Source organism: Panulirus ornatus, chromosome 1 (assembly GCF_036320965.1).
Source record: "Panulirus ornatus isolate Po-2019 chromosome 1, ASM3632096v1, whole genome shotgun sequence".
NCBI classification, from domain to species: domain Eukaryota; kingdom Metazoa; phylum Arthropoda; class Malacostraca; order Decapoda; family Palinuridae; genus Panulirus; species Panulirus ornatus.
In genome coordinates, this window is record NC_092224.1 from 80,221,751 (window position 1) to 80,248,380 (window position 26,630).

Below are 26,630 nucleotides of genomic sequence, written 5' to 3' on the forward strand. Positions count from 1 at the left end.
GATAAAGTAACTCTCTTTGGTACCTGTTTCTCCTGTAACTCCACCGTGATGCTTCTCTTACTAATCCTATGTTTCTTCCGTGAATCTCTTTTTGGACTGTCTGAAAAGCACTTCTTTCTCTGGACACAAGCAAGGCTTATGGTCTGATAGCATCCATCCCTGTGTTCAAGTATAGTCTTGCAAGTGTGAGGCAATGTTTCACACAGTGAGGGTGCCGTCGCCTGAGGCTGGGTGTCGTCACCGCTGGGGGCAAAGCTGCTACAGTTCTGTATTCCCCTTGATCCATGGGTGTCGTGGGGATCGGTGAAATCTGGCGGCATAGGTGACGTCAGTTTATAAAAGACAGGCAGCCACTGCTGTCCAGCTTCACTGTGTATTGTCTGTGCGGCTTCACCTCCACTACCACACCTGAACTATCCCTCACCTTCGAAGCGACGTCCTGCACGCAGACAGGGGTGCACGTGGACAGCTAGGGTAGCATAGTTGTTTCACCTGCTGGGCCGCCCTGCACGAGAGCTTGGCTCTCTGCTATGTCCCGTTCCCTGTTTCACAGAGCAGTCCTTCATCGCTGGTTTACCAGATAATGTTGTCAGGGTGCCGGTACACCATCTCGCAACTGTTTTCCTACTGTTAGCTGTTTAGTTGACTTACCCCCACTCTTAGTGGAGTATTGAGATATTGGAGCATAGCCTGAGTAGATGCTTTGCTGTTGTGCAAGCTACATCTAGCACCTGTGTTGACCCTCACCTCCTGTTTGGCTATCTTTACTGCTGCTTTGGCATATCCACTAGAGTGGGGGAAGTAGGCTGAGGAGATGCAGGCCATGATTTCCCATTTTTTTTTTGTAGAAAGCTTCCATTTCCTCAATGTATAAAGTGGTTCCTCTGTCTGAGGCAATTTCCTTGGGTATGCCACATCTTCTGAAGGAGGTGAGCAGCCTTGTGATAATTTGGCATTTTCCTGTACAGGTGAGAATCCTGCTCACTATGCCTTTTAAGAGGTGTAGTGAAAGGAGGTAGTCCATCCTCACTATTATAAAAAAGTATCCTTTCACAGGAGAGGGGTGGCATTTGACTGCCTCCAACTGCCCGGCCAGCATTCCCATGCTGTTGGATGCACGCTTCCCAACTATGGTATCACAAAATAAACCCTACAGTGATAGAGGAGTTAAAAGAAAGCATGTGAACTTAAATGTGGCTCAGAAATAGGTTGCATTTGATTTAACAGACTTTCGGCATTAATGGACACTCCTTCCTTTGGAGCTCTCTTCCTTCTCATGTTTCTCCCAATGACTATGATCTGGAACATTTCAAAAGACAGGTCTTTCACTTTCTCCAAAATTTGTAAATACTTTCCCATGTCTTTTTTTTTGGTTTCATTATTCTCTATATTTCAATTAAGGCATGGCCTCGATATGGACTTTTGTCTGTGACTTGGGCCTTCACCATAAAAAGAAAAAGATTCATGTCATCTGCAAACAGTTACTGATTCACCTCTTTTCCCCTCCACCCTTAGCTTATTGTAGAATGTAGACCCACCACGCGCTCTAAAACCTGCACATTTACTTCTCTTACTGTCCAGTCCAAGAACAGATTAAACAGCCATTTTTTTATATCACACATCTTGATGAAGATCTTCCTTCATTGGGGACCACTCACACTTCTCGTTTCATGCTTGCTTGTATGCCTTACTTTTCTGAGAAGATCTGCTCACTGCATTTAGTAACTTTCTATTTATCCCATATAATCATAGCATCTTTCACAAGGCATCTTTCTCAGTTGTATCATGTGCTTTCTTCAGATTCATAAATGCAAGATACAACTCACTCTTTTTGACAAATTTTTATATACACATATCAGAGGAAATACATGATCCACACACTGCTATCTTGGCTGAACCCATTTTTCTCCTCAGTCAGAGGGTTTCTACATTCCACCACCTTCTCATAGACTTTAACCAGGTATGCCCAACAGATTTATGCATCTGTGATTTTATTATGATTTTTGTTGGCTTTCTAGTCCTCAGGCACTTCACCATGGGCCATGCAGATGACAGACACCCTGAATAACCATCCATTTATGTTGTAACCCTCTTTTTTGAGATATTCATGTGTGTGCTGCCTCATCCTAAACCCACCACTCCTACCACCCTTATCTTTAAATACATTCACCAGTCTTTCAGTGTACTTACTCCACAACTTCATTTTGTGACTTTGCCTGTTACCACTATCTATCTATCTATCTATCTATCTATTTATATCTCTGATGCCTGTTCCAATTGGAACTCCCTCATAGGAGTGGCCACAGCAACAGAGTTCCCATAACTAAAGAACTCTAGTGCCACTTCTTAGCCTTTAGTGCTCACCCTAAACAGCCACTGTGTTTGCAGTGTTTGCAGAAGGTCCTACCTATTGTTCCTAATGACTACTTCTATTTAATGTTCCTACCTACTACCTCTGCCTAATGGTTCTATCTGGTGCTCCTGCCTAAATGTTCCAATCAACTACTACTATCTACTGCTCATTCCATTTGGCCAAAAGGAAGGACTACCACATAGTGCTCACCGCAGGATAAATCTAAAGTTACAAAGAATGAGCAGCTGAGTTAATTGTTGCCAAGTGTTATAATGACAAGGAGAGATTGTATATTATTGGACAGAATGCAGTAGTCCACATGTTATTGAGACAGAAAGAAAACCTAATAACCTTGCATCTGTTCACACACTCTCAACCTTCTTCCCCCAATGTATCCTTTCAAACTCAGTCACCAACCTCAGCAGCTTCTCTCTTGAATCAGTGTTAATGAAATGATTAGGGCCTCAGTTATGTGTGCTGTCTCAGCTAACACTGGAAAAAAATCTTATTCATGTCCTCACTGGTCAATTGTTCCTCTAGTTTACCTGGTATACAGTATAGATGCGATTATGTGAGTTTCTTCCTTCCCTTATTTTCAGTGTTTGTCCATTACATGCTCTTTCATTACTATTCACCAAAAAGGTGAGAGAATCAGTATTGATAAGAAATGAGGGAGGATCTCCAACAAACTGGTAATTGCATGTTAGCTTTTGAAGTTTCATTATTTGAGTAAAAAGGGCACACTATGGATTCTCCTCTTACAAATATCATGAACAAGTGACAAAAATTGGTTTGAGGGCTGATGGGATTAGAGTTAGGAATGTATCCCACTCTTACATATCATACCACTCCCAAAGAATATTACTGTATATTCTTTAAACATAGATGATAGATTGTTTTGGTAAAATATTTTGCTCATAGTATTTATTCATTTATTTATTTTGCTTTGTCGCTGTCTCCAACATTAGCGAGGTAGCGCAAGGAAACTGACGAAAGAATGGCCCAACCCACCCACATACACATGTATATACATACCCGTCCACACGCAAATATACATACCTATACATCTCAACGTATACATATATATACACACAGATATATACACACACAGACATATACATATATACACATGTACATAATTCATACTGTTTGCCTTTATTCATTCCCATCACCACCCCGCCACACATGAAATAACAACCCCCTCCCCCCTCATGTGCGCGAGGTAGCGCTAGGAAAAGACAACAAAGGCCACATTCGTTCACACTCAGTCTCCAGCTGTCATGTAATAATGCTTATAGTATATAGTATAATAATGCTTATAGTATATACTAGATAATGATTGATGTATTCCTCCCTTTCGTTTTTTAGGATGCTATGGAGGAAATGGAAGTTGGCTTGTACTACCCAGAGGATTCTGTACTGTCCTTCAGCCTCGTCGTCATTTGGTTCCTGGCTGTCTTCTCTGTCGCTGTTGGTGCCTTCTGGTCTGGGAAAGTGCGCCACAAATTGTAAGTTTCCTGTTAGACTTTTTAGCTTAAAGTGAACATAAAGGTGACTAAGACGGGTGGTAGCGGGGGGCTGGAAGTCCTTCCCTCTTGTTTTACTTTTCCAAAAGAAGGAACAAATAAGGGGGGCTAAGTGAGGATTTTTCCCCTCAAAGGCTCAGTCATCTGTTCCTTATGCTACCTCGCTAACACAGGAGATGGCGAATATGTATGACACAGAGGGTGGTGATGCTATTTTCTGTGGGGCAGGATGGTGCTGGGAATGGATGAAGGCAAGCAAGTTTGAGTATGTACATGTGTATATAAGTTTATGTCTGTGTATATACATTTATGTATATGTTGATATGTATATGTATGTGCAAGTGTGTATTTATGAGTAGATGGGTCTTTCTTTACCTGTTTCCTGGCTTTGTCTTGCTGACTTGGGAAGCAGCGACCAGGTATGATATAAAATTGGTGAATATTGATGAATATATGTATACATATATTCATACAAATATATATATATTTCTTCTAATTATTATTATACTTTACCATCGTCTCCCATGTCAGCGAGGTAGTGGAAGGAAACAGACGAAGAATGGCCCAATCCACCCACATACACATGCATATACATAAACGCCCATACACTCACATATACATACATGTACATTTCAACATATACATACAGATACATACACAGACATACACATATATGCACATGTACAAATCCATACTGGCTGCCTTCATCCATTCCCATTGCCAATCCACCACACACGAAAATAGAATGACCCTCTTCCAGCGAGGCACTGCCAAGAACAGACAAAAAAGGCCACATTCATTAACACTCAGTCTCCACTTGTCATATGTGATGCACCAAAACCACTGCTCCCTTGCCACATCCACACTCCACAGACCTTTCCATGGTTTACCCCAGATGCTTCACATACCCTGATTCAGTCCATTGTCAGCACATCGACCCTGGTATACCACATTGTTCCAGTTCACTTTATTCCTTGCACGCCTCTCACCCTCCTGTATGTTCAGGCCCCGATCACTCGGAATCTTTTTCACTCCATCCTTACACCTCCAATTTGGTCTCCCACTTCTTGTTCTCTCCACCTCTGACTCATATATTAATATTACTTGACCCTGCTGTCTCCCGCATTAGCGAGGTAGTGCAAGGAAACAGACGAGTAAGTATTGAAAGGGTATTATATTATTTTATTTTTTTATATTTTTTATTATACTTAGTCGCTGTCTCTCGCATTTGCGAGGTAGTGCAAGGAAACAGACGAAAGAATGCCCAATTCCCCCCACATACACATATATATACATAAACGCCCACACATGCACATATACATACCTCTACATTTCAATGTATACATACATACACAGACATATACATATGTACACATGTACATATTCATACTTGCTGCTTTCATCCATACCCATTGCCACCCTGCCACACATGAAATAACACCCCCCTCCCCCTGTACACATGCAAGGTAGCGTTAGGAAAAGATAGCAAAGGCCACACTCGTTCACACTCAGTCTCTAGCCGTCATGTATAATGCACCGAAACCACAGCTCCAATGTATTATTGTATTTATCATTATACCTAATTGCTGTTTCCCACATCATTGAGGTAGTGCAAGGAAACAGACAAATAATCCCCCAACCACCCACACACACACACACACACACACACACACACACATATATATATATATATATATATATATATATATATATATATATATATATATATATATATATACATAAGTGCCCGTACATGCTTATTATATTTTATATTTGTTATACTTAATGGCTGTCTCCCGCATCAGCGAGGTAGCACAGGGAAACAGATGAGGAATGGCCCAACCCACCCACATACACATGTATGGAAAGGATCACAATTTTGCGCATGATCAAGTATATTCCTAAGAGTCCACGGGGAAAATGAAACACGATAAGTTCCCAAATGCACTTTCTTGTAATAATCACATCATCAGGGGAGAACACAAGAGAGAAATATAACAGTCAGTTGATATACAACGAAGAGACGTAGCTAGGACGCCATTTGGTAAGCATGCGATTGTCCAAGGGTAAAAGGGAAGAATGGTTTGGAAACGTCATAGGAGTAAAGTCAGTTGGTAAGAAAACAAGAGCTAAGGAAAAAGTAGCATTACTCTTGAAGCAGCTGTGGGAGTGTGTGATTGAGTGTAAGGAAATAAGTTCTTGATTGATGTGGGTGAAACTGAAAGTGGATTGCAAATGATGGGTGATCATTGGTGCTCATACATCTGGTCATGAGAAGAAAGATCATGGGAGTCAAGTGTTTTGGGATGTCTGATCACTATCTTGTGGAGGTGTATGTGAAGATTTGTAGAGGTGAGAGTGTAGTTTGTGGAGGTGTATGTGAAGATTTGTAGAGGTGAGAGTGTAGGGGAGAAGAGTGTGGTGAGAGTAAGTGATCTTGGAAAGGAGACTTGTGTGAAGAAATACCAGGAAAGATTGAATGTAGAATGGCAAAAGGTGAGAGCAAATGAAGTGAGGGGAGAGGGTGAGGAATGGGATGTATTTAGGGAAGCAGTGATGTCATGTGCAAGCGATGCATGTGGCATGAGAAAGGTGCGAGATGGGCAGAGTAGAAAGGGTAGTGAGTGGTGAGATGAAGGAAAGTTGTTAGTGAAAGAGAGAAGAGAGGCATTTGGATGATACTTAGAGGGAGTGCAAATGACTGGGAGATGTATAAAAGAAAGTGGCAGGAGGTCAAAAGGAAGTTACGAGGGTTAAAAAAAAAGGGCAAGTGAGGGTTGGGGTGAGAGAGTATCATTAAACTTTAGGGAGGATAAAAAGATGTTTTGGAATGAGGTGAATAATGTTTGAAAGACAAGAGAACATATGGGAACAATAGTGAGGGGGCAAAGGGAGAAGTGATAACAGGTAGTAATGAAATGAGGAGGAGATGGAGTGTGTATTTTGAAGGATTGTTGAATGTGTTTGATGATAGAGTGGCAGATGTATGGTGTTTTGGTCAGCATGGTGTGCAAATTGAGAGAGTCAGGGAGAGTGGTTTGGTGAAGAGAGAAGAGGTGGTGAAAACTTGCATAAGATGAAATCCGGCAAGGACCCAGTGGTCTGTTATTGTTTGAATTCCTTTGTATTCCTTTATATTTTTTGTATTGATTTGTATTGCTATAATAGGTCCTACCTTCCCTTCCCCTCTTTATATTAGATGGTAAATGTATGATTTTTGCTTTGGAAGCTTATTTCTCAGATCAAGTAAGTGATGACAGTTATGCTAAACTGGTATGTATAATTCTCCGGCAGTTTTGTGTTACTGTTGGGTCTTTTACAGTTGCTGGTTTGGAAAAAATCAGTTTACAAAATGTTTTAGCAAGAATCTACCCAAGCCACCCAAAATTGTAGATGGGAAAAGTCATGGTATAGTAAGGTACGTTTAGTGAATCTCATATCTCAAAAGTTTTATTGGAATAACAGTTTGAGCAAGTGAATTAGATATTTATTTATTTATTATACTTAGTCGCTGTCTCCTGCGTTAGGGAGGTAGCACAAGGAAACAGATAAAAGAATGGCCCAACCCACCCACATACACATGCATATACGTAAATGTCCACACACGCATATATACATACCATACATTTCAACGTATACATACATATATACACATGTACATATTCATTCTTGCCACCTTCATCCATTCCTGTTGCCACCCTGCCACATATGAAACAGCACCCCCTTTCTCCGCGCACGCACAAGGTAGTACTAGGAAAAGACAACAAAGGCCACATTCGTTCACAATCAGTCTCTAGCTGTCGTGTGTAATGCACCGAAACCACAGCTTCCTTTCCACATCCAGGCCCCATAAAACTTTCCATGGTTTACCCCAGACGCTTCACATGCCCTGGTTCAATCCATTGACTGCACATCGTTCCAATTCACTCCATTCCTTGCACACCTTTCACCCTCAAAATCTTTTTCACACTATCCTTCCACCTCCAATTTGGTCTCCCACTTCTCCTCATTCCCTCCACCTCTGACACATGTATCCTCTTTGTCAATCTGTCCTCACTCATTCTCTCCATGTGACCAAACCATTTCAAAACGCCCTCTTCTGCTCTCTCAACCACATTCTTATTATTACTACATATCTCTCTTACCCTTTCATTACTTAATCAAACCACTTCACACCACATATTGTCCTCAAATATTTCATTTCCAGCACATCCACCCTCCTCCGCACAGCCTTATCTATAGCCCATGCTTCGCTACCATATAATATTGTTGGAACCACTATTCCTTCAAACATACCCATTTTTGCTCTCCGAGATAATAACGTTTTTGCCTTCCACACATTCTTCAACTCTCCCAGAACCTTCACACCCTCCCCACTGTGTGACTCACTTCTGCTTCCATGGTTCCATCCACTGTTGAATCCATTCTCACATATCTAAAACACTTCACTTCCTCCATTTTTTTTCCATTCAAACTTACCTCCCAGTTATCTTGTCCATCAGCCTTACTGAACCTAATAACCTTGCTCATATTCACATTTACTCTCAGCTTTTTTCTTTCACACACTTTAGGAAACTGTCTCCCACTAATGCAGTTCTCACCAGAATCAGCCACCAGCGATGTATCATCAGCGAACAACAACTGACTCTTTTCCCATGCCCTCTCATCCACAACAGACTGCATACTTGCATCTCTTTCCAAAACTCTCGCATTCACCTCCCTAACAACCCCATCCATAAACAAATTGAACAACCATTCAATGGGAACCACTCACTTTCCTCTCTTCCTACTTGTACACATGCAAGTATTTCTCACGTACATTCTTCAAAGCAAACACCTGATCCACACATCCTCTACCACTTCTGAAACCACACTGCTCTTCCCCAATCTGATGCTTTGTGCATGCCTTTACCCTTCTCAGTCAATACCCTCCTATATTATTTCCCAGGAATACTCAACGAACTTATACCTCTCCTTTATCCCCTTTGCCTTTGTACAATGACACTATGCATGCATTCTGCCAATCCTCAGGCACTTCACCATGAACTATACATACATTGAATATCATTACCAACGAGTCAACAACACAGTCGCCCCCTTTTTCAATAAATTCCCCTGCAATACCATCCAAACCCGCTGCCTTGCCGGATTTCATCTTCCGCAATGCTTTCACTACCTCTTGTCTGTTCACCAAACCATTCTCTCCTACCCTTTCACTTCGCACACCACCTTGACCGAAACACCCTATATCTGCCACTTTACCATCAAACTTATTCAACAAACATCATTTGCTTTCACCGTTTGCCTTTCTGCACTCAATCTCTCCTGGTACTTCCTCTCAAGGTTCCTTTCCAAGCTCACTTACTGTCACCACTCTTTTCACCCTAACATTCTTCTTTTCTGAAAACCTCTGCAAATCTTCACTTTCACCTCCATAAGATAATGATCAAACATCTCTTCAGTTGCCCCTCTCTGCACATTAACATCCAAAAGTCTCTCTTTCACGCACCTATCAATTAACCCATAATCCAATAATGCTCTCTGGCCTTCTCTCCTACTTACATATGTTTTATTTATTTATTTATTTTGCTTTGTCGCTGTCTCCCGCGTTTGCGAGGTAGCGCAAGGAAACAGACGAAAGAAATGGCCCAACCCACCCCCATACACATGTATATACATACACGTCCACACACGCAAATATACATACCTATACATCTCAATGTACACATATATATACACACACAGACACATACATATATACCCATGCTCACAGTTCACACTGTCTGCCTTTATTCATTTCCATTGCCACCTCGCCACACATGGAATACCATCCCCCTCCCCCCTCATGTGTGCGAGGTAGCACTAGGAAAAGACAACAAAGGCCCCATTCGTTCACACTCAGTCTCTAGCTGTCATGCAGTAATGCCCGAAACCACAGCTCCCTTTCCACATCCAGGCCCCACACTACTTTCCATGGTTTACCCCAGACGCGTCACATGCCCTGATTCAATCCACTGACAGCACGTCAACCCCGGTATACCACATCGATCCAATTCACTCTATTCCTTGCCAGCCTTTCACCCTCCTGCATGTTCAGGCCTCGATCACTCAAAATCTTTTTTCACTCCATCTTTCCACCTCCAATTTGGTCTCCCACTTCTCCTCGTTCCCTCCACCTCCGACACATATATCCTCTTGGTCAATCTTTCCTCACTCGTTCTCTCCATGTGCCCAAACCATTTCAAAACACCCTCTTCTGCTCTCTCAACCATACTCTTTTTATTTCCACACATCTCTCTTACCCTTACATTACTTACTCGATCAAACCACCTCACACCACACATTGTCCTCAAACATCTCAAACATATGTATACTTATGTATGTCTCTCTTTTTAAACCAGGTATTCGCAATCACCAGTCCTTTTTCAGCTTACAAATCTACAAGCTCTTCACCATTTCCATTTACAACACTGAACACCCCATGTACACCAATTATACTCTCAGCTGCCTCATTACTCACCTTTGCTTTCAAATCGCCCATCGCTATAACCCGGTCTCATGCATCAAAGCTGCTAAGACACTCACTCAGCTGCTCCCAAAACACTTGCCTCTCATGATCTTTCTTCTCATGACAAGGTGCATATGCACCAGTAATCACCCATCTCTCTCCATAAAGGTTAGGGTTGCTGGGATTATGCTGCCAAAAAGAATATTGACTGACTTTTGGTATTTTGTCATACAGTGTAAAAAAAAGTTTCACTTTTTCATTTGTGTATCTGTTCAGTAAACTTTATACTCTGTAGTAGGGGGCCTATTGCAGAATCTTCATGTACCATAGTTAGCATACTTTGTATCCATCAGCAGTGTAGTGGTTAAAGCATTTAGCTAGCAATACACTAGTCCCAGTATCAGGTGTTGAATTTGCATGTGGTTTGTGCTTTTTTCAGCAGCATGATCATATATCTCCTAGCTTTAGAGGAAAATCAGCTTTCTCTAAAATGTTCATGATGAGGTTTTACTTATAGCACATCATGATCACATGATTGTTGACCCACATGAATGATAGTTGAATCTTATATATTCTTTCAGTAGAGAGTAAACCAATTTGTAAGGGTGTGGAAAGGTATCATATCTAACTGTTGACTACATCTGACCCAGGTAGTTAGAAAATTTTTCCTCTCTTGTCAGTATATTAACTTCAGTTATATATTTTATTTTATTTATTTATTATACTTTGTTGCTGTCTCCCATGTTAGCGAGGTAGCGCAAGTTAACAGACGAAAGAATGGCCCAACCCACCCACATACACATGCATATACATACACGTCCACACATGCACATATATATACCTATACATTTTAACGTATACATACATATACATACACAGACATATACATTTTTTTTTTTTTTTTTTTTTTTATACTTTGTCGCTGTCTCCCGCGTTTGCGAGGTAGCGCAAGGAAACAGACGAAAGAAATGGCCCAACCCCCCCCATACACATGTACATACACACGTCCACACACGGAAATATACATACCTACACAGCTTTCCATGGTTTACCCCGGACGCTTCACATGCCTTGATTCAATCCACTGACAGCACGTCAACCCCTGTATACCACATCGCTCCAATTCACTCTATTCCTTGCCCTCCTTTCACCCTCCTGCATGTTCAGGCCCCGATCACACAAAATCTTTTTCACTCCATCTTTCCACCTCCAATTTGGTCTCCCTCTTCTCCTCGTTCCCTCCACCTCCGACACATATATCCTCTTGGTCAATCTTTCCTCACTCATTCTCTCCATGTGCCCAAACCATTTCAAAACACCCTCTTCTGCTCTCTCAACCACGCTCTTTTTATTTCCACACATCTCTCTTACCCTTACGTTACTTACTCGATCAAACCACCTCACACCACACATTGTCCTCAAACATCTCATTTCCAGCACATCCATCCTCCTGCGCACAACTCTATCCATAGCCCACGCCTCGCAACCATACAACATTGTTGGAACTACTATTCCTTCAAACATACCCATTTTTGCTTTCCGGGATAATGTTCTCGACTTCCACACATTTTTCAAGGCTCCCAAAATTTTCGCCCCCTCCCCCACCCTATGATCCACTTCCACTTCCATGGTTCCATCCGCTGACAGATCCACTCCCAGATATCTAAAACACTTCACTTCCTCCAGTTTTTCACCATTCAAACTCACCTCCCAATTGACTTGACCCTCAACCCTACTGTACCTAATAACCTTGCTCTTATTCACATTTACTCTTAACTTTCTTCTTCCACACACTTTACCAAACTCCGTCACCAGCTTCTGCAGTTTCTCACATGAATCCGCCACCAGCGCTGTAGCATCAGCGAACAACAACTGACTCACTTCCCAAGCTCTCTCATCCCCAACAGACTTCATACTTGCCCCTCTTTCCAAGACTCTTGCATTTACCTCCCTAACAACCCCATCCATAAACAAATTAAACAACCATGGAGACATCACACACCCCTGCCGCAAACCTACATTCACTGAGAACCAATCACTTTCCTCTCTTCCTACACGTACACATGCCTTACATCCTCGATAAAAACTTTTCACTGCTTCTAACAACTTGCCTCCCACACCATATATTCTTAATACCTTCCACAGAGCATCTCTATCAACTCTATCATATGCCTTCTCCAGATCCATAAATGCTACATACAAATCCATTTGCTTTTCTAAGTATTTCTCACATACATTCTTCAAAGCAAACACCTGATCCACACATCCTCTACCACTTCTGAAACCACACATATACATATATACACATGTACATATCCATATTTGCTGCCTTTATCCATTTCTGTCGCCACCTCGCCACAACTTCAGTTGTACATATAATTTGTAATCCTGGTTATCTCACGAGGGTAAACACTTTTGTGTTTCTTTTTATATGTGCTCTTGTAAGTGTCCACACCACTTGCATAGTTTAGCATGTATTCAGTGAGACCCCAAAAATTGCTGTTCACTTGCCCTGCACTTTCCCCACATTACACACAAACACATGCATCATTGCACCTTATGGTTCCATTTCCTGAGCACTGAAGTGTCACCATAAAGATAGAAGGGACCCCTGGTGTAGGAATTGAGTAAGACTTCTCAGTAATTGTTTTTTCCAGTTTCTTTATTTTACATGCTTTCTTCATTCATAGATCAATATCCACTTCTTTCCTTGCCATTCTATTTTTGATAACCATATTTTATTAACTAACATAGAATAGGTTACACCATTCTTTCCAGCTAATTCTGCTACACTTTATAGCTTATGAGATATGTGACATTCCACCTTGCTTATGTCTTTTTGTGATCCTTCAACACCCATTGCATTGTATTTCCAGAATATACAACCTGAATATTTAAACTTTTGTAATTTCTCCATCCCCAGTCGATCCATTCTTGTGTCTTAATTGAAATTCCTTGTAGGAAACACATTTAGAACTAAGTCCCCATTTTAGTATTCCGTATCTCCAGTTAAAGTGATATCCCATTTTAATTTTTGAGATACTTGAGTGAGCAGTGTGGACATGAAGGTGAAAGTAATGTGGAGGCCTACCGAGAACCCGTGTTACCTCGTGAAGAAACATCCATGAATCTGTCGGCTAAGACCATCCTTGGTTTTGTGGTGCTGATGTGTGCAATGCTGCTCAGTCTGTACTTCCTTTATGATGTATTGGGTAAGTCTTCATCCCCTTACTTTTCATAGATACATAATATTGATAGTGTTGTTGGGGGGGAAGGACAGTCTGCAATCACCTATCCCAGTGAATGGTTCAAATGCCTCGTTTGGCACTTTAATGTGGGAAAAGTATATGGTCATCAGTATGAAGACATCTTTAGAGCATCTTTACTGTCGTTTATGATTCATCTCTTAATGATCAGATTATGCATGTGTCTCATATACAGTACTTAGTCTTTTACAGTTTTGTTATGTACAGCGTATCCTAATTTTCTTTGATCTTTACTCACTTATTTTGTTATTTTCATTCATCCCCATGTATCATTTCAGTTATATCAACTCTTATAGTTAACTTTGTACTTCAGAGTAGAAAATGTATCACAGAAGCAAAAAGAGATGGATATTTTTTTATGTTTACCAGTGAACTTTGTAAAATGCGTTAGGTATGTTAGGTATATCTGCTTTAGAGCTTTGCTTTGCCATAGCCTCATGTTTGGATTGACCATATTATTGGCAGTGATAAAGATAGTAGGTGTGAGTTTATAGGAAGTAGATTGGTTGGCCTCACTTAACCGTTTATAGTAGCCTTACTGATGAATAATTTTCTCCATTATTGGCTTGGTATTTATTGACAGTCACATGGTTGCCTACTTGAAGGTCTGCCTCATTTTCAAATGTAGAGCAATGATCTAGATATGTCTATTTTACTTTTCTTTGTCATTTATTGCTTTGCTTCAACTTCATCTGTGTATCTGCTCAGGTAGCCCCTGTTTGTTTCAAATACAGACTTGGTTATTTTATTTCAAGCATTTTCTATATGATTCTCTTCTACTTCAAGCATTTTCTATATGATTCTCCTCTACAGTAGTCAGACCAACATACAGAAGTCTGGATCAGATGTTTTGGTGTTGGTACTGGGTCTTCTGCATTTAACGCTTTAGGTATGGCAATTTTCTGGAAGTCATCTTCACAGATGCTGGAATATTAGCAATATTTGAAATACTTAAGAAGTATTGTCAAGCTTTTGGTGTGCAGTTGTGTATTTTGGACTACCCCAGTGTAGAAAAAAATGTTAGAATATTTTTTTAATCTATAAGTAGATACACGCAAAATATAAAAGCTATTATTTTTGTTTTAAACTAAGACAACTGTTCCAAGTATAGGAAAAACAGTCCAGTGACTGGATTAGGTTGTTCCAAGTACATGTATAACTGTAACTTTTTATTATTGAAATGATTAGACATACAAAAACATTATTTTTACTTTTTCTTACAAATTGAATGGTAAATATTCTTAGCTTATCAAAATTACTCGTCAGTTTGTTCACTTGTAAGTTCAGGCAGTGGGGGCATGGTGGTGGATGCTACAGGTGGCAAAGGCCTTGCAGTAGATACCACAGATGTGGCAAGTGCTTTGAAAAGGTGCCTGACCATTCACCATGGTCACTAGCAAGTTACTGAGGCCACGAGGCAACTCCAGTGACTCATCATATGATTGGGTTGCCATCTGTGGCCAACCAGTAGAGCCTAGAATGGGCACAGAGTTCAGGTTTTAATCTAGAGTAATCATATAATCCCAGTGCCCCTTTTATAGGGCTCTTGTAGCTTCAGGGCAGCATGACAATCATTAGCAGGGAAATTCAATGACTTACTTAAGAGTGATAAGTTCAAAGGTGAGGTTGTACTCCCTTGCATCCATTAATGATAATGTAGTCTTGCTTATAGTGACTTTCTTCTTGCAGTGTAACCAAATGCAGGTAGAGTCTGGTCGCAGTGGATTTCAATTAGGTGGGAAATTATATGTGTGGCATCGTGCTATGCAGGTGGAGTCTAATAACATTGGAATTCAGCTTTAATGGGAGGTTTCTTGTATAGATTGATTCCCTTAGCACCATGCTATGAAACATCAGTTGATGCCAATGGCCCTGAAAAGGTTGAACAACCCCAGCTACTATAACACAGAGCCATATAGATGTTTAAAACATAACCCTGCTAAGACCTTTAAATCTTTGCATGTTCCCACAATTTAGTTTGAGTGTGTATCCAGCATCCCAAGCATGCAATCATCCTTATAACTTCTCTGTGTTGAAGTCTTCCTCACAATATATTCAAAATCAGTCCTAAGGTCCTCTGATGTCTAAAAATTTGGTAGTTGGCTGTTTATGTCATCATTTGAACCTCGTTTAATATTGTTTTGGTGGTTAAGCAGGGACCCCCAGGTTGGGTGAATGTGCTGTGAGTGGTTTCTTAGCACCACAGTGCATTTTGGGCAACTGGGCCCTGTTCATATTTCTGCATGCTAGTTAGAGTTGGGTGTTATGTCTGGCATTTGTATATTCCTCTCATTAGTAAATGATGCATGGGATCCTTTGAATGCAGGCACAAAAATTAAGCCTGCAACTATTGTGAGGTTTGCCTATCTAGAGTGCCTGCATATAAAACAGGATTCATCCTTCAAGTGTTGATAATGTGGAAAGTTAGTAACTGAAATGTGATGGGATAATTCTTATCTGAATGTTGAAGATGACATTTGCATTAAAGAGGAAGAAAATGTACAAGATGGAGGTAGGAAAAAGTAAGTTGAATAGAAATGGTTAAAGAAGTTTGATTGGAACTGGGATGATGGCAGGAGAATAGGATGGACTTGTAAGAGGAGTTTGTAATGTAAGAAAACATTAGAAAGGCACACATGGGTCTGTTAAGAACATTTGGCAAATGATGATGATGATGGTCAGGAGGATGTATGTAGTGATACAGTTGACGGTTTATGGAGAAGAGGTAAACTGCTGAAATGTATAAATGATGTGAAAGTATAAGAGTTATTGGTGCAATGTCTGCAAAAACCTTGTTTGTCCCCTTATATTTTCAAAGGCAATGTTACATTTACATTTAGTTCATTGTCATCTTTGGCCTTGATTACCATCCACAGACATCTGGGCATGGAAGTGGCAAGGTTTTGGAAGTATTCTAGGTCCATGTTTTGGTTCCATAGGGTCCTGATTTCCTGCATGAAGCAATTCACTAGTGAGATGCTGTGCAAAGGAAGCTTGACTCATCTGGTTCCAATAATTCTCATTTGGTTTAAGGTGTTGGGAGTTCCCTGGCCACTTCAACAGTTGAATTTTATCTCTGATAACCATTTCATCACTTTTATAGCCTTATGGCAGGGGGCACTATCCTTCATATAGTGATCACTCCTGTGAACTTCATGAAATTGAAGCACATGGCTCTGTAGCACCTTAATGGAATGCTCCCCACTGGTTATTGTGGTTTTAGGTAAGAACAACCCTCCCCCACCAATAGCACCACTAAAGCAACCCCAGATCATCACAGTACCTGGGTGTTTCTCCATGTTTACTGTGGAAGAAGAGTCTTACTGACTGCACCCTTCAGCCTCCTCACCATCCCCAGCCTTTCTCCAATGTTGCTCACTCCAGTCCTTGTATTCCTTTACAATTGTAAGTGTGTTGTATTTGATTTCCTTTGGCAGCTGGCTTGCAGGAGGGAGTGTGAAGATCCTTTTGCAGGCAATGTTGAATGGATCTTTCAGAGACGTTTCCTAGAAGTTATGGATGGCTTTTTCTTAGTTCAGCCGCTGAAATGGGTTGCTTCAATACTTCTCGTCTTTGGACTTCCTTGGGCAACCAGGGATAGGTTTTGGTGATGGCATGATGTCGTTAGGGAGGCCACGAGTGCTGGCAAGCAGCTGCCTTATAATGCTTTCTGATCACCCAGTGTGCCAGATTTTCTTGCTTCCAAGCAAGAATATAGGCTTTCTCCTCCTTGGAAAGGTAAGAGCCAACTATCTTGAAACACAGGTGAAGGAAATACAGCACCTGGAAGAGGAGTTCCCAAAACAAAGTGGCAGCTTGGAGGATTAGAGAAATTACATCCTTCCATGAAGATAACCTGAGGTGCACTGAGGCAGATTAATGGTGCTCACACCATTAGGAACACTAGTCTCAGTGACCAGATGTATGATGATATCACCCCAAAAGCATCATAAGCTTGTACTCACAATAAACCTTATCCATATAGGGTGGACATGGTTTTTGCAGGCACTGTATTTCAGATAAAGCTTCCAGAGGATTGATTTGTGGTTGGATTATTAGTTGAGAAGTACAAGTTTTACTTTTTAGAGCACTGGGCATGGGGATGTGTATGATTGATATTAGGGAATCTATTCACCTGATTTACCCCATATAATTGAACAGTAATGGTAAACAGATAGAGAATGATGAGGGAATAAGGACAGTGAGGCAGTAGATATAAAGAAATGAGATTTTAGCGTGAAAAAATGCAGGGAAACCTAGTGGGGATATAGCATGAACATGGCCAATTAAAGAAATTGCAAGGGGAATGGGTAGTATTTTACATTTCATGCAGAAATGTAGTACTTTTTTTGATGATAAAAAGCCATGCTGTTACTAGCTAATTCAGAATGTCAGACAGGTATATTATGTTCCTGTTTTGAATTTATACACATTTAAAAGATAGATTTTATGTTTACAGTGTACGTGATCATCGGCATGTTTTGCATTGCATCTGGTGTGGCAGTATTCTGTTGTTTGCAGCCCATCATTTTCCGGATTCCTTGTGGAACTTGCAGGTGAGCCACTTGACTTGATCATATCTAACCGATCATGTGTGTGAGCTAAGCCTTATAACACATGGGCTGCCCTTTATGTCTTTAACTTGCACAATTTGTGAGATCAAAGTGAGTATGCTTTATTCTCCATAACATGTCTTACCCAATTTCTACAAACTGGAAAAACAGAAATCTTTATCTATTACCAAAGAAACAAGCATCGATATTTATGAAATGTGAAATAGAGAAGATTTATCTTTTTAGTTAGATGTTGAGAGTTGTTTCTATATTCACTCCATTTTTTCTAAAATCCTACTTTGGATAATTATTATGTTTTTTCATTGCTTTACTCTTCTAAGATTGATCTTGTGCCTCTTCCCATAACCTCTTTTTGTATTTTTGTATTGTTCAAAAATTGTTCTTTTCTTGGGACAGTCAAAGTGGACAGACTAGTTGATATTTCTCCATGTTTTGAAGGAGTGCCCTGAATTTTTTATTGTTTTTATGGTGGAGACTCCAGTCATGGACAAATGTCCATATCAAGGCTGGGCCTTACTTGAAGTGTAGGGAGGATTATGAAAGGGAAAAAGAAGCGACACAGGAAAGTATTTATGAATTTCGGAGGAAGAGAAAACCTGCCTTTCAAAATGTGCCAGGTCATAGTTATTGGGAAGGACATGAGAAGGTACAGAGTTCCAAAGCCTCATAGTGTAGGGAAAGGAACAGTTTTCAAAATGGCCCACCCTTGAGTTGTCAACAGCCACACAGTAATCACATGATGTTGCAGCTTGCTGAGTATTGTGTGGTCCAGCGAGTGATGGGGAAACACAAGCAGCCAGCTCTTGGGAGCAAAAGCAAAAGTGATACCTTCAGAAAAGGCTACATTGTGGCATAGGGCAGCAGGTCAAGTTTTGAAGTTAGCCTGCTTTCGACTCATTTCTGTTCGGTGAGGCTGCAGAACTAGAGCAAACTAGATGTGAGGGCAGTACTTCATACAAGGACAGATGAGTCCTTTGTGTAAACAGAGCAACTGTGCAGAGGAAAAGAAATTTTGACAACTAAACAAGACCCAGTTTTTTAGAAGCAGACTTAGCAATTTACATAATGTAGGATTCCCAAGAAATAGTAGATGTTACAGTAACACCAAGTACGTTCATTGAATAAAGTAGTGGAATTACAGAACAGGCAAAGGAAAGAGGAAAGTTGTAAGGAGTTTTCAATAAAGAGATGGGTAGAAACTGGGTCTTGCTGGCATTAGATTTAACCAGATTTCATCTACCCCTCTGAGATATCCTGTCCAAGTCTGAGTTTATTGAAGAAGTTGTGATGACATGTGATGCAGATCGATTGTGAGAAGGAGCAGAATTGAAGGATCAGGAGTACAGTGTTGAGCCATCAGCTTATGACTGTATTTGGTTATTTGTGGAAGAGAGGAAATTTTTGATAAAAGGGAGAAAAAGTATAGGGGACAAAACTGAACCAGTCTTGCATTCTTTTCACATGCCCAAACCACCTCAAAGTATTTCATTTCACCCATTCCACCACTCTTCAATTCACTCCCTTTGCATTCCCTGTCATACCACATCTCTCATACACCCTTTCATTTCTTTCTTCATTCCATCTAGACACACCATATGCTCTTCTCAAATAGCTTGACCTCTGTGCCTCATTCCATGTCCATGTTTCGGCTGCAAAGGTCAGGGTTGGGAGGACTATGCTGTCCCTTAATTCTCTCTTCACGTCCATACTTACTCCTCTTCCCTTCATCATTCTGTTAAGGGACCCAATGACTCTTCTACCATGTACTTCTTTCTCCCATATCTCTCCTTCCATATCACCCCACTTACCCAAGACAGCTCCTAGATGATTAAATTCCTCACCTCTGGTCATTTTCCCCCATATCCAAAGCACAATTTAGTACACTTTCTTCTTTCACTTTGTACGATTTTACGAAATCTAAACTTTTACTCTGTTTCCTTTCAAACACCATTACTTTACTTTTACTTCCAGTTACCTTTAGTCTGCTCTGCTCAAATCATAAAACACTTTTACAACCTTCTGCAACTCCTCTTCACTCTCAGCAAACAACACAGTATCATCCACAAACAGGCTTACCACTAGCCACCATATCTCACCACCACACTCCACCTCTGCACCCCTTTTTGCTAGTTTTGCCTTCATCTCTCATCACTCCATCCATGTATACTGAATGTTAAAAAGCCACAGTGACATCACATAGTCCCACCTCACACCTACATGTATCCCAAAACATTTGCTCAACTCTCCATCAACTCTTACACATATGTTTGCTCCTCTATAGAAGGCTTTCACCCCTTCCAACAGTTGTCCCCCTATACCATATATCCTTAACACATGCCATAAAGCATTTCACTTGACTCTGTCATACGCTTTCTCCAGATCCATAAAAGCTGCATACAGCATCTAACCCTTTGCTAAATACCTTTCCACAATCATCTTTACTACAAAAATATGATCCATGTCTCCCACCTTTCTTAAAACCCCCATGCTCTTCTCTTATTCTGAATTCAGTCACTTCCATCACTCTGTCAATTAGTATTCTTGCATACACTTTTCCTGGTATACTTAACAGACTTATTCCCCTATAATTGCTACATATATCCTTAGCACCTTTTCATTTGAGTAAAGGAATGATAATATCTTTCACCCAATCCTGAGGCACAACCTATTTCCATACTAAATTACATATAAGATGCATCCACTCTATCACACTTTCTCCTCCATACCTCAGCATTTCAGCCATAATCCTATCCACTCCAGGTGCCTTTCCTACCTTTGGCCTCATTATTGCCCTTCTTACCTCCATTTTTGCTATAGGCCCTTGCACTGGTATCCTCTTCCTTCCATTCTCCATACCCATTCATGTAACGCCTACCTCTCTTTCTCCCACATTCATCAGTTATTCAAAGTACTCCTTCCATTACCTTTCACTTCCTCCTTTTGATTCAGCACCTCCCCCTCCTTCCTTGTCACATCAACATTTCCACTTTTACATCCACCTCTTTCCTTTTTCACCTCCTTCCGGTATAGTTTCTTATTATCCTGAAACTTTCTGTTTAACTTGGTTCCAAAATCTTCATCTACTCTTTCTTTTCTTTCCTCCATCAGCATCGTAACATTACTCTTACATATTTTGTATTTTTCCCTCCTCCTTTGCTGAACTTCCACTGGTATATTCCTATCATATGCCTTTCTCTTCTCTTCCACAGCATTTCTAATCTCTTTTGTCTGCCTTGAATTACCCTTTTTATTCCTATATTTCACTACCTTGTATCCAACTACTGATTCTATATCCTTTAGTAGTATTTCTTTAAACATTTTAATCACTTCATTCACACATGACTGCATTCCTACATTCACTACACTTCCATCCAAGCTTTCAGTTGCCTTCCTGTCATACTTCTCCCTGCTTTTTTTCTGATTCATCTTCTGGTTTGCCAACATTTTTTACCTTTCCATTCTTCCTTACACTATACCTCTACTTCTCCCTGATCCTCATCCCCACAAGAAATGCAAAATGGTTAGAGTCTCCAGAGAATCCTCTCATGACAGTAGCATCCAGCACAGCCTTTCTCAATCTTTCATCCACTGCCACATAGTCAATCAAAGCCTTTTGATCTTCTCTTCCATTATTCCTCATCCATGTATATCTGTGGATAATCTTGTGCTGTAAAAGGTGTTTGGAAGGATTAAACCCCTCTTAGCACAAATATCCACAAGATAACTTCCATTCTCATTTACTCTAGGCACTCCCCATTTTCCAACTATCTCTCCAATTCCATCACATCCCACTTTCGCACTCATATCACGCAATACAACCATGCTTTATCTCAATCTCAAAACCATTTATTTAGTCATTCAAATTTCTCCAAAAAAAGCTTCATTTCATCCTTACCTTGTAGTCATCATATTCACAGATGCACATACACATACCTGGGAATACTTCACAATCCCAGTCTTTCCTTTCACCCACATTATTCTTGATCCATTCCATCCATGCTCTGTAACACCTTCTTATACTCTTGATGACAGCAGAATTGCACATCCTTCTTTTCCTCTTTCCTGATAATTTTCACTTATTCCCATCCATACCACTCTTCCATGACCTCCTGTAACTTGCATTCATCATTTCCATTTTCACTCCACACACATCATGATTCTCGTTCTTTTCTTTGACCACCAGAAGATGTTGTTTTAGTCCACATTATATATTTGTTTAGGAATAAGGTTTTAATTTTTCACTGACATAGAAAAAATGTCATTGCAGGTTTCAGTAGCCTCTTCATCTGCAAACATTTTCTTTGCTCACTTTCTGGTAGTGGACACTATGTTGCAACTGAATTCTTGCAACCATTTAGTTGTACACTCATGAGGCTCATTGATTTCCAACTCCTGAAAAATCTTTTTTAACCTTTTCACATGAAAATGTCTTATGAATAAGTATGCCTTGATTTTGATCTTGCTTACATCACTTGTATACAAATTTATCAAGGCCAGCTCTTTTAGCTCAAGTTGTTCTGCACTTAGGAATGCTGTTATTCCAATCACCTTTAGTAAAATGATTTAACAGATTTTTGCAACATTTCTTGATATGTATTGAGCTTTTATCAGCAACATAATGCACTCTCAGATTATGCACCAGTAGAATTTCAACTTTCTGAATCATAGTAAGTGTAACATGTGTCCTCTTTCCATGAGTGCCCTCAGCACCATCACTTGGACACTTGTTCAGTGCCAAATGGCAAAAAATATAGAAGTTACTGAGAAATGCATGGTGCACCACCGCCTTGAAGGTTACATTTATGAAACATGGGCTACAACAGTGCACAGTAAACAAAATGTCAGAGTTTGGAAACTAATGTGCCATTTTTCTGGAAATATTAAGTATGAATATGTATGTGCATGTGTATATATGTATATGTCTGTGTTTATGTATGTATATGTTGATATGTGTATGTATGTAAATGTACGTGTATGTGCATGTATGTATATATGTGTGCATATGAGAGGGATGTCTGATCACTATCTTGTGGAAGTGAAGATGAAGGTTTGTAGAGGTTTTCAAAAAAGAAGAGAAATGTTGGGGAGAAGAGAGTTGTGAGAGTAAGTGAGCTTGGAAAGGAGACTTGTGTAAGTACCATGAGAGATTGAGCGTACAATGGCAAAAGGTGAGAGCAAATGACGTAAGGGGAGTGGGTGAGGAATGGGATGTATTTAGGGAAGCAGTGATGGCATGTGCAAAAGATGAAAGTGGCATGAGAAAAGTGGGAGATGGGCAGCTTAGAAAGGGTAGTGCATGGTGGAATGAAAAAGTAAAGTTGTTTGTGAAAGAGACACGAGAGGCGTTTGGATGATACTTACAAGGAAGAAGTGCAAATGACTGGGAGATGTATAAAAAAAAAAGTGCCAGGAGGTCAAGAGGAAGGTGCAAGGGTTGAAAAAGGGCAAAATAGAGTTGGGGTGAGAGAGTATTATTAAACTTTAGGAAGAATAAAAAGATATTTTAGAAGGAGGTAGATAATGTGCATTAGACAAGAGAACAAATGGGAGCATTGGTGAAGGGGGCTAGGGGAGAAGTGATAACAGGCAGTGATGAAGTGAGGAGATGGAGTAAGTATTTTGAAGGTTTGCTGAATGTGTTTGATGATAGAGTGGCAGATGTAGGGTGTTTTGATTAGAGTGGTGTGCTTGTGGAAAAGTGGATGAGTACTAAGTGACTTGACAGGAGGAGTTTTCGTGCCTTTGTACAAAGGGGGATGGTAAGGAAGAAAGTCAAAATTGCAGTCCAATATAGGAAACTGTATCCAAGGATGAGACATAAGCAGCTTAAATCAGATGAAAAATGGGAAAAGCAGATATGTTGAAAAGTAAAGTTGCTGTGTTGGCGGAATGGATGCTTTTATGTGTGGTCGTGGAAAAGTGGGTAAGTGCTGGAGTAACAGGGATTAACTTTGTAAAACAGAAAGAATGGTAATGATGAGTATTGTAAAGCAGAAAGAATGGTAATGATGAGTATAGAAATTCCAGAGAAATCAACTTACTGAGCATACCAAGGAAAGTATATAGGAAAACTGCTATTGAGAGGGTAAAGAATAAGTGAAAAGTAGGGTAGTTTTTCAGAAAGCCAGCAGATATTTAGATCTGATCTTTACACTGAAAATGATGGATGTAAATATAATAAGAAAGAAAAGGAAGTTCTATGCAGTATTTGAGGACCTGAAAAAGACATGATAAAATAGTGCATTGTGGAATGTATGGAAAATCTTTGGTGTAGAAGAAATTTTGCTTGATGTAATAAAATCATTCTACAAAAAGAGTAAATCAAATAGAGAAGTGGATGGTATCCTGGGGTTAGGGGAGATGAAATACTATCCACATATCTCCTGCATGTCACAGAAGGCATCTAAGAAGGGTGGGAGTGAGGGGCTAGAAATCTTTCCTTCCTGCATAACTTTCCAAAAGAAGGAACTGGGCAAGGAGTCAAGAGAGAATTTTTTCCTGAGAAGATTTTTTCCTCCAAGGCTGAGTCAGCTGTTCTTGATCTTGCCTTGCTTACATGGGAAATGGTGAGCATGTATGAAAGAAAGATGATAGGAAGTGGATTATAAATGAAAATTTGAGATAGAGATGGGAGTGCGCTTTAGCTTTTCAATGTATGCACTGTATGGGTAAGGGAGTGAGAAAAATAAAAGCAAGAATAGGAAGAAAGGGAGCTAAGTTAGATGGGAAGACCTGATCATTATTGACCAGCTTATTTTCATTATTGATTAGCTTATTTTCAGAGTATTTTGTATTGCTAATGGTGGATGCAAAAGTACAGATTGGATATATTCTTTTTTCAATGTTTGTAAAAGAAGAAAGTTGAGAGTGAATGCTTGAAATGATGGGTTTTGAAAGAAGGGAGATTGAAGTAATAGGTTTTGCGGTATCATGCAAAACTAATTCATTTGGGGCTTTAAATTATAAGGTAAGTTAGATGTTATAAAAGAATTGAGGAAGAGTATAGTCTTGTCAGTTCTAATCTACGTACTTAGAGGAGAGGCTTTAGAATTCAGGCTGCTGAAATTACCTGTTTGAAGGGTGCTTGATCAGTATTAGCTGATGAGATGGAATAAGTATTACTGAAATGTATAGGATATGTGGGATATTAGTGAGAGGGAGAGACATGGGTTATGGTATTAGAATAGGTCAAGTGAAATACCTTGAAGTAGTTTGATCATATGGAGAGAGTGAATAATGAAAGGTTGGTAAAGAAAATGTTTAGGAACAGAATGGAAGGAAATGGAGGGTGGGAATGACAGTTAGCATCGTGTGACAGGAAAGTAAAGGGATACATAGGAAAGAAACCGAGGAACTTGTAAGTGGGTTCAGACTTGCTAGGGTGGTGTGTATGGATAGGATACTTAAGAGATATTGCTGACAAGGTCACCCCCTTAGGGGAAGTTCATAGAGGGAATTGGATACCAGAGATATACAGTAAAATCCTTTATTATCTGAAATGCTTGGGGATCAGTTGTCTTCGATTAAAGAAATTCAGGTTATTTGAATTTTTTTTTCAATATAGTGAATAATTCAGAAATTGTAGTACATCCATCCCTTGCTTTATGCAGGGGTTATGCTCTGATCAAACTTCATGCAAAGAGAAATTGCTTATTGTAAACCAATGAATAACATTTAGAGAAAAATAGGATGTATGCAGCAGCTTCCTGGCCAGCACTGGCTGATTCTCTCATTACCTTCTGACATCAAGTAAACTTATCTAGCTATCCTTGACTTGCTTGAAATTGCTGTGGCTCAGCTACATTGTCTTCTATATGTAGATGCCTATAAACCCTCAGAGCTTTAGACCTGAGCTGAAGGTTATGAAGCCTGGTTTTCTTCTTTGTCTCATGCTCTATGTATAACACGAGCCTTTCTCTATCCTATCCATAAGTGGATTTCTAATCCTTGTGGTTACCTTGGCAGACATTGGAGGAGAGTGGACCACAGTGCTTCAAATTCTCTCTGCATTCTTCTTTATGTTGTGGATGATAGATTCATCCAGGTTTTAAACATGCCAAAGTGCTGACGGTCCCTCACCAGCATCAGCATGTTGTAAGATTTCTAGCTTCGTTTCTAAGGTCAGGGAGGTTTTCTTCCATTTATCTGCTAGTTCTGGGGTAGGAGAAGATGTTGCTGGATGTTTGGATGCCATATTAACAAACACAGCTAGTTGCAGGAAAATCACATTGGCACTTATACCCAAATTGCACAAGTAGCAGAGATCTGCACTCAGTGGTGATAACTGCGTGACTGACCTGCTGGTGGAAACCTGACACATTCCACCCAGGACCCATGCTTACTTCACCCACCAACCCTTACTGAAGTTTAAGTGCATTTTTTACTACACACACCTGCATAGTA

General features: G+C 40.1%; 1 protein-coding gene across 5 annotated transcripts in view; it reads left to right on the top strand.

Moving 5' to 3' along the window:
• LOC139750137 (signal peptide peptidase-like 2B) overlaps positions 1 to 26,630 on the top strand; it is a 124,072-nt gene that overhangs the window by 17,776 nt on the left and 79,666 nt on the right. For all 5 annotated transcript variants that reach the window (XR_011713091.1, XR_011713090.1, XM_071664490.1 and 2 more), the window contains exons 5-7: positions 3,722 to 3,861; positions 13,427 to 13,599; positions 18,113 to 18,209. Coding sequence is in view for 3 of the 5 variants with exons in the window: in XM_071664490.1 (XP_071520591.1) it covers positions 3,722 to 3,861; positions 13,427 to 13,599; positions 18,113 to 18,209 (410 nt within the window). In the remaining 2 variants the exon portion in view is untranslated. The remainder of the gene's footprint in view (positions 1 to 3,721; positions 3,862 to 13,426; positions 13,600 to 18,112; positions 18,210 to 26,630) is intronic.